The following is a 12,801-nucleotide window of genomic DNA, read 5'->3' as shown; positions in this document are numbered from 1 at the left end:
AAAGAGAGGAACAGACTGCTGAAGTGATTTGCCCACGATCACAGTGGGATATCGGCACAATGAAGAATGGAACTATGTTTCCTGACACCCAGTCTAGTGAACCATGCTTCCTAGACTCCAGAGGGACTACTTTAATTAGCAGGCACTTATCTCAGTAGCAGCTGCTTTCAAAAATTTAATCCAGTGCTACTTATTTGAAATACTTATTAAATAAACTAGAAAGTATATTATAAAATAGCAGACACAATTTTGCCCTCCAACATGCACACTAGCTCTCACTGGAACTCGAAGTGAAAAAGATTTTGTATAGGCTTACCCAAAAGCAGGATTTTATCATTTAAATGAAAATGCAATTTGCATCACTTAGTAGGTTTCAGCCTTAAACCAACTATTAATAGTGTCAACACAGAGAAATATTTCAGAAAAGCATGAATAATTGAAGCATTTTTCAATGTGAGCTGCCTAAATATTAAGAGCCTTATGTTTCATAGACATAGTCTGCCACTTAACTATTAAAAAGTTCAATACATATTCAGACTGTATTAAAACATTTCTCATAGTCTTAGAATCTCAAATTAGTTTCATGTTAATTGCAATGGAATCAAATCAAGGCCACCAGTGCAGTAATGCAATAATGCCAATGCTATTTTACAACTTGAACACTTTCATAAGACATCTAAAAGTCACAAAATAGGTACGAAAAAAAACGCACCAAACATACTTAATTGCTTTTATCTAATGGATGAAGTACCACTCATGCTAAACAATCAGCAATTTTAAAATATTAAGATATAACAACATAGAACTGGTCAATAAACAGAAGAAAAAATAATATTGATTTATTTTCTTGTTTTACTTTGTATATTTGAAATACATTTTCCATTTCTAGTAACATTTTTCCTCAATATTGCTTTACTGAATTTTTAACCAAATAATTATTTTAAATCCTTACCAAGGTTTTTCATTTAAACAAAACTGGGGGGGGGGGGTTGTTTTTTGGTAAGTGCAACATTATAGCAATATTTCTGAAAATAATCTGGATGACAATTGTGTTATATTGGCTTTAAGAGCACTCATGGTGCCCTGGCATTGTACCGGAGGACTGGAAAAGGGCCAATGTGGTTCCCATTTTCAAAAAAGGGAGGAAGGAAGACCCAGGGAACTATAGGCCAGTTAGTCTTACCTCAGTCCTGGGTAAGCTTTTTGAGAGAATTATCCTGGCGCATGTCCACGAGGGGCCAGGAGGGGAGATTATGCTTAGGGGCAACCAACATGGGCTCATTAGAGGCAGGTCCTGTCAGACCAACCTGGTGGCCTTCTATGACCAGGTCACAAAATCCTTAGATGCAAGTGTCGCAGTGGATGTAGTCTTTCTGGACTTTAGGAAGGCCTTCGACACTGTCTCTCACCCCATTCTCATTAAAAAACTAGGAGACTGTGGCATTAATATCTACACAGTCAGATGGGTCACTAGTTGGCTGGAGGGCCATATCCAGAGAGTGGTGGTTCAGTCTCCACAAGAGAAGGTTGAGGGGGGGGATTTAGTGGCTGTTTACAATCTAGTCAGGGGGGACCAGCAGGCAATAGGAGAGTCCCTGTTCCCCCAAGCACTACCAGGAGTGACTAGAAATAACGGCCACAAGCTGGCAGAGGGTAGATTCAGGCTAGATATCAGGGGGCGCTACTTCATGGCGGCTAGGATCTGGAACCAAACTTCCAAAAGAAGTGGTGCTGGCTCCTACCCTGGGGGTCTTCAAAAGGAAGCTAGATGAACACCTTGCCGGGGACGTTTGACCCCAGTACTTTTTCCTGCCATGGCAGTGGGTCGGACTTGATGATCTGCTCAGGTCCCTTCCGACCCTACAAACTATGAAACTATAAATTGATAAGAACATTGTTGCAACAACATTTTTAATAGTCAACTGTTCTTGTGAAAAGTTCTGTTTACAAAAAGTTTTATTTAAATGAGAAATATTTTGTAAAAATTCAATCCTGAAAATTGCAAAAAACAGTACTTGTCACTTCATTCTGTTTTTCTTCTTCATATTGATGGGATTATGTACACTGCAAGTTGACCTAATGCCATATAGTATTTTCACCTAGAAAGCACTTTTTTGTACTTTAGTTTCACCTTTCAGGATTAGGCCTTTATAAGTGAACTTGTTGACTTAAAATAAAGCATTGAGGAACATTATTCAATCAAAATGATTATGGTTAATATCATAAATGAGGAGACAATATAAGATTCCAATCTGATAGTTGGCAGCATATGGGTGTTTTTTTGTATTACATGCAAGCAAATTTTTACTTACTTAATAGAGGGAAATAAAATGCATACTACTAACTGCAAGGGTAGAGTCATAAATTATAGGATACATGTCTATAAATAAGGAGATACCACACAATTATTACAGAGTGATATAGTAATGATGAGAGAGCTGGCTTGCATTTCACAGGGGGGAAAGCACATCTGGCACACTGAAGTAACTTACAGAAGTATACAACTACCCTTCACTTTCAGAGGAGTAACTTTACCCCGAAGTGGAGTGACTTACACAGATTGCATCCTGTTTGTGCTTTACTTAAGACAGAGGAAAGTCAATTCATATTGTAATTAACATGCTGTGCATCACTATTTTAAGAAAAGATGCTGTTAGCTGTTTGCAATCTCTGTAATATATGCAACAAATTTGTAAGGACTGATTATTGCCCATCACCAGGGCCTGAAACTGGGACTTCCAAGCTGAACAGATCACAAGAGATCCAGAGAACTCTTCTTGAGTAAAAGAATCAGTTCCTATAGGCACAGCTGACAATCCTTTAGGTATTGTCATTAGGTAGGGATGTACAACACAAATATATAGTGAATCACATTTTTGATAGAGAAAGATGAGATAAAGGCAATGATTGGTCACAAAAACAAAGCAGAGAAGAATTTAAATGGTTTTGTAATAACTCGGCAGTCTAGGATGCTGAATCATGGCACCTTCAAGGTTCACATATCCCTGCATCACAAGACATCTCATATTAAGTGTGCAGACACTATCTGCATACAAATTACAGGTGACTTTAGGTCATGGGAATGGGTCCTACAGGATTTTCATAGATTCAAAGATGTTAGGGTTGGAAGGGACCTCAGTAGATCATCGAGTCCAACCCCCTGCATAAGCAGGAAAGAGTTCTGGGTCTAGATGACCCCAGCTAGATACCCATCTAACCTCCTCTTGAAGACCCCCAGGGTAGGGGAGAGCACCACCTCCCTTGGGAGCCCGTTCCAGACCGTGGCCACTCTGTGAAGAAGTTCTTCCTAATGTCTAGTCTAAATCTGCTCTCTGCTAGCTTGTGGCCATTATTTCTTGTAACCCCCGGGGGCACCTTGGTGAATAAAACCTCCCCGCACCAATCCCCTTGTGCCCCCTTGATGAACTTATAGGCAGCCACAAGGTCGCCTCTCAACCTTCTCTTGCGGAGGCTGAAAAGGTCCAGTTTCTCTAGTCTCTCCTCGTAGGGCTTGGTCTGTAGGCCCTTAACCATACGAGTGGCCCTTCTCTGGACCCTCCCTCTGGATCCAAGGATGGCCGTGATCTCCCCAAGACCCCCTTACCATGCCAAGTTGGCCCAATGGGCACCCTCTATTCTCACCCACCACGGCCTTGATTGAATAATTGATAGGGAGGCTGCCTTAAAGTCCTCTTGGACACGTTCTTGCTTGATTGTCTGGACCCCAGGGGGGGTGTTTCCGGACCCTGGTGGGTCCCGCTCCAAGATAGATGTCACAATGGGTGTTTCGGGGCACCCTAGCCTTATGGGCTATGTGTGGCTCCAGCCATCCCTTTAACACACCCCAAGCCTCGCAGATAGTACCAATGTTGTTTGGTCTGGGCCTTGTTGCAATTTGGCCCCCTTGTCCTCCCTGGGCTCTCTGCAGCGCTGTCCCACTCTGCTCCTCACACCCCTGCAAAGTACTGTGCACTCTCTGGCACCTGGGGTCTGTGCACCCCGACTGCTGCGTACTCTCTGGCACCTGGGTCCCTACACTGCTGTGGGTCCCCCCCTATGAGGCCTCCTCCTTCCCCTAATAGACTCACCCAAACCACCAGTCTTATACAACAGCAAACAAAACACAAGCCCCTGGGCTGTAACATAAATTCAAGCCACCCAGCTATAACATTATTAAAACCCTACCGGGGAATACTCCATTCCACAACAGTATCAGGAGTTGCTCGTGCAGTCAGGCCTCTCCCCTTTGCTTGCTCTGGGAGAACTCCTTCCCCCTTGGCTGCCGACAGAGAACTGTTTTCCTGGCCTCACCCCTGGGGTTTATATATGAGCCAGGCCCTGCCCTTTCCGGTCAACTGAACACTGGCAGGTGTGGGCCACTAGCTCACTCTGGCTGCCCTGATAACCAGCAGCTGGGGCTTCCAACTCACTGCTAGGGCTCTTCCCCTAGCAGTTTCAGCTCTGCAACACTTTACAATAGTCCAGTGATTCTCAACCAGGGTATCATGGTACCTGGCATGTCCTGAGATACTTTTAAGGGTGCTGTGGGGTTCCATACCATGTTAGCGCTGGTAGGTGTACAAACATGATTCACAAGATAAATCCAGAGATCTCAAATAGAAATCCATGTTATCAAAAACATTCTGAACTGTTGTGGATTTTCTGAGTTCTCTGTAACAGAACAGTTGCTCTGTTAGTCAACTGAAAACTAAGAGCTGGCATTTTTCAAGGGGTGCCTTGAGTCTAAGAAGGGATGCATTGCATCTGAAAAGGTTGAGAAACAATGACAAAAATTAAAGCATTGTAATATTTAACCCTTCCTCAGGAGGTACACATAGTGAATCTGTGGAGAAACTCAAAGTCTGCTTTATCCCCAACCCCAAGTCCCAACATTCACAAAACTGTTGAGTTATCTTGTCTATTATTGTTTTTTAAAATACATTTGTTTACTATATTATTTTCTTTTGAATTAATCTCTCTTCAAAAGCAGTCACCATACAAAAACCAATTTAAAGTCCTTTCAATTACACACAACAGTGAACATGCAAAGAGAGTAAACTACTGCATTTCAATTTCAAATGTTACCATTAGCTTTTCTTGTTTCAAAGTCAAAGCTGTGGGAATAAGTGAGAAAGATACGATGCATTTCAGCAGGCACAGTGATGCTCAATGAAAGTTTTATGCTGTTACTGGAATGCTTGTTTAACTAAAATCATAATTATGCTATGCACAATAGTTACATACAGTAAAATTACAGGTACTTGGACAAAAATATCCAGTAGCAACTGGTTTCTATATGACTACATATGTATAAGGGAGGGAGAGCAAGGTCATATCATATTATGAACCTTACAGTCTCCAATTTAATAATACATAGGTCATATCATGGATTACAGACAAAGCTACAGATTAAAAACTTTCTTGACCTAAATGGAAAATGAACTACAGGAATTTCTGCAAATTAAAAAAGGGTGTGACATCTTTTGAACATGCAGTTTCATGGCAAATTATTATTGCTACAAATCTTTAAAAAGTGCACATCCTGTCGGTGTCAGGCTTGGAATGGAAGCAATTAACATCCCTTCCAAATAATGATAAATATTTGACAATTCCCTGCAGCAATGTGACTTCTGTATGTGACAAGGATTCCAGACCTTACAGTTAGCAGGAAAAATAAATGTATAGATGTTAGAATGTATTGTAAAAGCCACATGCAACTTGTAGGTTCAGATTCATTTCCAAATTCAAGGATGCTCTACTCAGAATGTCTCTATCTTCTTGATGTAAGCTAGGGGAGCATGGACTGGAGATAACTGAGGAGAGAGGTATAGGTGCATCTGTTGATGAGAGGATGGACATAAGCTGTCACACTGATGCTGCAGTGAAAAAAATTAAAGAAATCTTTGGATACATTAGACAGAACATCTTCACCACAGACAAGAAGGAACAGAGGTTGAGAGTATGATCACCCTTTATAAGCATGGGTTGAATATAAGGAAAAAGAACTTTTTAGGCTATAAACACCACCAGAATAAGATCAAATAGCTAAACATTGCCTATATATAAATTTAAATGAAATATTAGAATAAGACTTTGAACTATCAGAGAAGTGATGTTTTGGTTAGTCTTCCAAGTAAAGCAGTGGGAGCAAAGAACCTGAATCACCTTAAGACAGAACTGAATACATTTATGAGAGGAACGGTAGGACAGGATAGGGAATTCTGGCTCAACAATCAGCGTGCAAGATGTATGGAACCTGGTATTTGTAATCCTCATTTTGTGGTACAAAGGTGACTACCCTGCAGGGTAGGTATTGTCTGGTAATCCAATGCTTACAGCTTCAGTAAGGTTAGGATTTTTTTTGCTCCTGCTGATACTTAGAAAACTCAGAGGTTCCTGGCGAAAGGGTTTTGGTCGTCTGCTCGGGGTCATACTGACTGCCATATCTGGGATAAGAAAATAATTATTTTCCTGACCTCAGACTGGCAGGGATTTTCCTTCTTCTGTAGCAAGGGACTGTGGTCCTTTTCCTAGGATCTTCTGAGCACTAACCCACGGGTGGACAACCTGCAGCGCACATGGCACAAGTGGCATGGGCACCCTCTGTGTGTGGCACATGGCAGAGCAGGGAGGGGACAGGCAACACACACAGATAGGGCACGGAGCAAAAAACAGAACAGCAGATCAGGCAGGGATCACAGAACAGGGACCAGAAAGCAGAGCAGCTGATTAGGCAGCAGAAGGGGATTGGTGTGGCACTTGGGAAGGATGTGGGGCTAATTCATGGCATGCCTGCCAAAAAGGTTGGCCCTTACTACATTAGCCAATTACTTCTTTGTAATTAAAATGGCAGTGCCCCTGTCAACTACGTTTTTACCTGCTGCATGCTATAGGATATCTGTAGTACTTCTGGTATATTTATGTGTTTGAGTTTGAAATGGCAATTTTGGGAATCCCTTCAGTAAATGATTGTGTGTGAACATGAAGGATTGGACCCAACGTCCCAGGAGGCACCTTCCAATCCTAAATTCCACGAGCAACATCCTTTAGACCATAGTCATCAAAAATAGAGCCCACAGGCCAGATTCAGCCTAAGGAGCCCAATCATCAAGGTAGCAGTGCTGTCTGTGAGTCTCAGACTAGCCCTACATACCACAAGTAGCATGTGCTGGACCCAGGCCTATGCAGTGTACAGCACCTGTCTGGCACATGCTACACATGGTGCAGGAGCTGGAGCCAGCACACACACTACACGCAGCACACAGGACCAACCTGGGGCATGCGTTATACACGGCACATGACAGTCAGAGAGCACACTGCTTGAGATGTCCACACCAGACCAGTTCTGAATGCTGGATCTGGGGCTGGTCTCAACCAGGACCATACACCAATCATATGAGCCTGATCCAGTGCACAGGGATAGTCTGGCAGGAGCACCACATGTAGTGCATACCCAGATCAGTCCTGCATGCCATGTGCAGTACAGACCCAGGAGCCACCCCACATGCTGCGTGACATCTATAGGGTCAGGGTCAGTGCATGCTGCTTGTGATACTCAGGGCTGGGCCTGGCACGTGTGCTACAAGTAGTGAGCAGGACCAGCCCATGGCATATCTACATGCAGCACGCATACCAGACCAGCCCTGTTCATTGGAGCCAGTATGTAGACCTGGTCTGTGGCCCCAATCCATGAAGCTTGACGGCCCAATCCATGAGCTTGACGGCCCTTAGTTTTCTAACGCACTGGGCTCTTTGTATGTCACTGGCACAGAATCTACTACTGCATATTCTACCACCCTCCCAATTTCAGAATTAGGCTTCACAATCATATTTCCAAATCCAAGACAAGGGTTTTTTCAGCATTTAAGATGGAGAGGGAGCTCCTCATCCTGAATTTGCATACAAGTTGATAGTGGGGAACAGGTAGCTGTTGCAGCTCCATCTTTGACCCAAAGTTAGGATTGGAGCTGCAGCTGAGGCCCACCCCACAGCTGCCTCTGCCCATCCTACTTGCTCCCCCACTTGCCCCCCTGCCTTTTTCCCCGCCCCTGCTACCTCTACCCTTTGCCTGCCTCTCCACTTATCCGTATCCTTTTGGCTTCAGCTCCAGCAGGGCTCTGGTGCTTGCTCTGGTCCCAGCCTGGCCTGGTAGCAGCAGTGGAGGTCACCACAGCACCAGCACCCCACTAGCACTGCTGCCATTGCAACACCTGCTGCGTGGCCAGACTGGGTTTAGAGCAACCATGTACTTCATGCCACAGGCTGGAGCCCTGCCAGAGCTCAAACATAAGCAGTGGGAGGGATGTGAGGGCAGGCAGCAAAGGGGACCAGGTAGAGGGCAAGTGCTGGGAGGGCAGACATCAGGAGGAGACAGGTTTTGGGGCCCGCAGGCAGCAGTGGAGGAAAGTGGTGGCAGGACAGGCAGCAGGGGGCAAATTGTGTGGTGTAGGGTAAGATGCAAGCAGCTTGACTCTTCTACTGCCTGGAATAACTCATACATGTTCAAGTCTAAGCATTTTAGTAGCCTGGTTTATTTCAACAAGACTACTCTTCTGTTTAAAATTAAGTACGTGGTTCAGTGCTTATTAAAAAGGTACAGTTACTTTCTAATTTAATACAAGGAAGAAGACCCAAGAAGTAAAATCTTCAAGACCCAGCCCCCCTACCCATGCCATTTGCTAAAAATCTCAGGCTGCGTCACACATCTTCTCAGGTGCCAAATCTGTAATTACCTCAATCCAGCTACAAACTATTACAGATAGCTTCTTCCCGTCTCAGTACTTATGCAAGGTAAATAAAAAAAAATTGTAACAAATTGAAAATTGCAGCTCTGAGGGCAACAGGAAATTGGATGTATATTAAAAAAAAAAAATCAAGGAAACTGAACAGACCTGATTATCTGTGATTTCATTATTTGAGCTCATATTTAATTTAATTAAATAAAACTAATTTCTGAATTAGCCACAGTAAAGGCTGTAGAGAACCCAGGGGATCTCACTCCAGAATATAGATCCAGGATGCCTCAGAGTGCATTAGATTTTGCTTAAGCTTTCTTGACAGATATACATCATGGCTCATTGCAGCCTAAGCTGTCAGGGCTTTTGTGACTTTCAAAAGGTACTTTCATTATACAGCACATATTACCATAACAAGTAAATATCTCACAATCTTTTAATGCATCCATCACCCCTACATTTTGGTTATACAAACGTCTGTCACGGATGGTATAAGTACAGCTGGTTTTGCCTCAGTTTAGGAAATCAGACTACCTGATCTCTTGCGCATCCTTTCAGCCCGCATTTCTATGATTTTGGCTAGTGCTAATTAATAACTTACACCTTAATGTTCCCCAAACTGTGGGTTGGCTATCAGAGAGTGCAGCTATAAATAAGGCACAAGGATGAACTAGCTTAAGTTGAACAATTACATTCTGCCCTTGCCTGAGCAGCTCCAGGGAAAAGCTGCTGCTACATCAGCTTGTATTGCCTACAGCTAGGAAAGGCATCAGGGATCACGGCTATGTCTACATCTGAGAGAAAAAATCGTAATTCCTCTGGAGAACTACAAGTGACAAGGCATTTTTATCCACAGATATTATCTGATAACATAGACATCAGTGACCCCAAAATTGCAAGTCACATTGATAACAGCAAGATTGGGACCAGCAGTTCCTTAGAGCTTCCTAGCATCCACCACCGTCCCCTCTGTACTACCTGTATTTTTATTATTTAGTTTGTGTTACTATTATAAGCAAACTTTTTTAAAGGATTCTAAGGCACTTGGAGGTTTAAAACAATTGGAAAGGCAGTTAAAATGAATACTTACCTTTCACACCAAGGTATTCACTCTCATCTGGAACCCACAGCTTATCTTTAACAACCTAAGGTGAACACAAAAGAAAAGTGACTGCAATCTCAAAATCTTATTCACCAAATATATGCCTAGTACTGCTTAGTCTCAAATTGAAACTATGCTTTACAATAATGTAGTGACCTCTGTTCTTTACATGCTGAAGCTCTGGGGAAGGGAAGAAGCAGAAGCTACTGGACAGTGCACTGGACTTGTAGGCAGAAGGCATGGGTTCTGCTCCTGGCCATGCCACTGACCTGCTGAATGACTCAGACCAACTCTGTCCACTGACAGCCCATGGGCTGCATCCAGCTACTGAAAAGGTTAACCTGTGGCCACTTCGACTTCTGGTTCCAGCAATACTCCCCACCTGTGCTCCAGCTCTTGATGCCGTCCACCTCTGGGACCTGTCTGCCAGAGTCAGGGGCGGTAACAGGTAGCATGGGGCAGAGGCAGTGGCTACAGCTCTGACTTTCCCGGAGCACAGGTCAGGGCTGGAGCCACAGCCACCTGCCAATCCACCTTGTACTCAAATACAAGATGAAGTGATTCCCCCTCACCCCCCACATTGAATGGGGGGAAAACTTCATCTTGAATTTGAGTAAATATGGTATTTATCTGTCTATTTATTTACTGTATTCCAAGACAGAATTTCGTATTTTGTATTACCCATATATAATTAAATGTGAACCACATATAATTAAATATAAGCACGCAGAACCAGAACAAAGAAGACCTGGACTGGCACAGCTTGCTTCAAGGTAAACTCAAGTCCTATCTGAACCAACACAGCAGATCAACATAAATACACTCGTGGGAACGTTAATGCAAACTGTTCCTTTGCCAATGAATCTTAGAGAACCGAAGCAGCAATACAACTAAAAGATTCCAGGCACCTTAATGAAAAGTCTACCTATAGGAAATTAGAAAACAGTGGCTGATATTAACAAGGACCAAATCTAGCTTCTAGTGAAATCTGTTTAAAATTGGTCATTTACTTCCATGTCGAACACAATCAGGGCATGTCACTCATATGCAGCCTTATGAAAGTACATCTTTTAAGCATTATATTGTGTGTGCATCCACTGCAAAAGACAAGAAAATGTTTCTCATCTGCTGCTGCTATATTACCTACTGCTGTACTCTCTGCACTAAAATAAAGGACCTTGGTATTGTCACTGCTGCCCATGATCCTACCACTCAAGTGCAGCCTGAGTCTATAACAGGGGTGGGCAAAATGCAGCCCGGGGGCCAGATGCAGCCCGCCAGGCCTTTCTATCTGGCCTGCGGGGCTCCTAAAAAATTTAGAAAATTAATATTAATCTGCCCTGGGCTGCCTATCATGTGACCCTTGATGGCTTGCCAAAACTCAGTAAGTGGCCCTCTGACCAAAATAATTGCTCACCCCTGGTCTATAAGGTGTTAAGGCAATGAAGGCCAACCTTTCAGGTAGGCATGCCACAAATTAGTCCTGCACCCTTGGTTTGTTTTCTCTTCATTTTTGTTTTTCATTTGTTTCTTCTTCAGACCTTCCATTAATTACACTGCTGGATCTATTATTCCCCGTGTTGTCAAATTAAGGATCTATCTGGTGAATGAAAGACAGTGGATCACCCAGTATATGACCACATCTCGAATCAGAAACTCTGCCCAGAGATAAGTGACAAGTGACAGGAAGGAGGCCCTGCACTCCCTGAGGATCCCCACTGGGCAAGAGCCACCTTCCTGGTCAAATAGATGGCGAGCATGGCTAGGGCCAGGAGACGGTTGACCAAGAGGTTCTGCGACTTGGTGGGGCCTCACAGGCCTTTTGACATGCCTTTAGGAAACCATAGGCCTAAACCCACCAAGTGAAACTATAAGTCTCCCTTGGCCACTAGGGACAACTCACTAATTCCTTGGGACAAATGATAAGAAAATGAGTATGGGAGTAAAGGTCAAAGGTTTAAAACAAGTGCACCAAGGTGGGGACACCAAGCAGAGCACACTGGACAGTGCGCACTGGCCCTCAAACAAGCCCAAGGAGCCAGTGGACACTACTCAGAAAAACTGCCAGGAGATGTAAATGGCCAAGGGACAAGAAAGGGGCCCCAAATTCCCCAGGGGTCCCCCTCGCCAGAGCCTCCTTCTTGGTCAAATAGACAGTGAGCTTGGCTAGGGCCAGGAAGAGGTTGACTGGGAGGTCCTGGACTGGGTGAGGCCACGCAGGAAGGTTTGTGCATTATGAACATTTCTAAGTCTAGGTCTGAACCTGCAGACCTCACTTGCCCTCGGCTTTGTGGCTTTTGGTTTTCTTAGGCAGCAGCACCACGGAGATGTTGGCCAGGACCCCACCCTGAGCAATGGTGACTCCCCGCAGCAGCTTGTTCAGCTCCTCTGGTGCGAAAGGATGCAAGGTTTCCTCTCATCCTAGGCAACGTTCCCAAGATTTCATAAACTGCAGTCAAATACATGGACACCCCAGCGCCCGCTGGTCAGCATAACTGCCCTTGTAAAGTACGGCCCACAGGGGAGCTGCAGTCCTGCCTGGGAAGACCTAGACTTGGCCTCAGCCCAGATCTGGCCTCCCCGCTTGCCACGGCCACATACGATTCAGCTCTTAAATGAAGCGGCGCCTCTACGGCCCGACTCGATAAAAGGCAGTCCTTAGGTCCTTCCGCACCGCGCCACGAAGGCAGTGGTTTTCTGCCTGCGGTCCACGGTCTGCAGACGATGTCTAAGGGGTCTGCGAAAGATGACTGTGAATCCCACACTCGCAGTTCACCTCCGTTTGACATTGCCACAGGGGCCGGCAAAGGAAAAAAGGTTGACCACCAGCGCAGCGAGGTTTGGCGGAGTTACAACGAAGCCCCGACGGCGGGGCGAGGACAGGCTCTGCCCTCAGGCGCGGGGGCGCTTCCCGCTGGGCCGGCCCGGGCCGGGCCCCCGGGCAGGGCGGCTCGCCCCGGGGCT

At 44.7% G+C, this 12,801-nt stretch overlaps 1 protein-coding gene across 1 annotated transcript in view; it reads right to left on the bottom strand.

The window, feature by feature from the left end:
- Positions 1-12,626, bottom strand: part of EVC2 (EvC ciliary complex subunit 2) — a 173,595-nt gene extending 160,969 nt beyond the window's left edge. Inside the window, exons 1-3 of the mRNA XM_025195164.1 lie at positions 12,439-12,626; positions 12,109-12,211; positions 9,826-9,880 (exon numbers count right to left, since the gene is read on the bottom strand). Of these exons, the coding sequence (XP_025050949.1) occupies positions 9,826-9,880; positions 12,109-12,211; positions 12,439-12,626 (346 nt within the window). The remainder of the gene's footprint in view (positions 1-9,825; positions 9,881-12,108; positions 12,212-12,438) is intronic.
- Between the last annotated feature and the right edge of the window lie 175 nt (positions 12,627-12,801).

The sequence above is a fragment of the Alligator sinensis genome, unplaced genomic scaffold, assembly GCF_000455745.1.
Source record: "Alligator sinensis unplaced genomic scaffold, ASM45574v1 scaffold421_1, whole genome shotgun sequence".
Taxonomy (NCBI): Eukaryota; Metazoa; Chordata; order Crocodylia; family Alligatoridae; genus Alligator; species Alligator sinensis.
The sequence above is the reverse complement of the archived record's forward strand: the minus strand, read 5'-3'. Positions and strand labels throughout refer to the sequence as shown.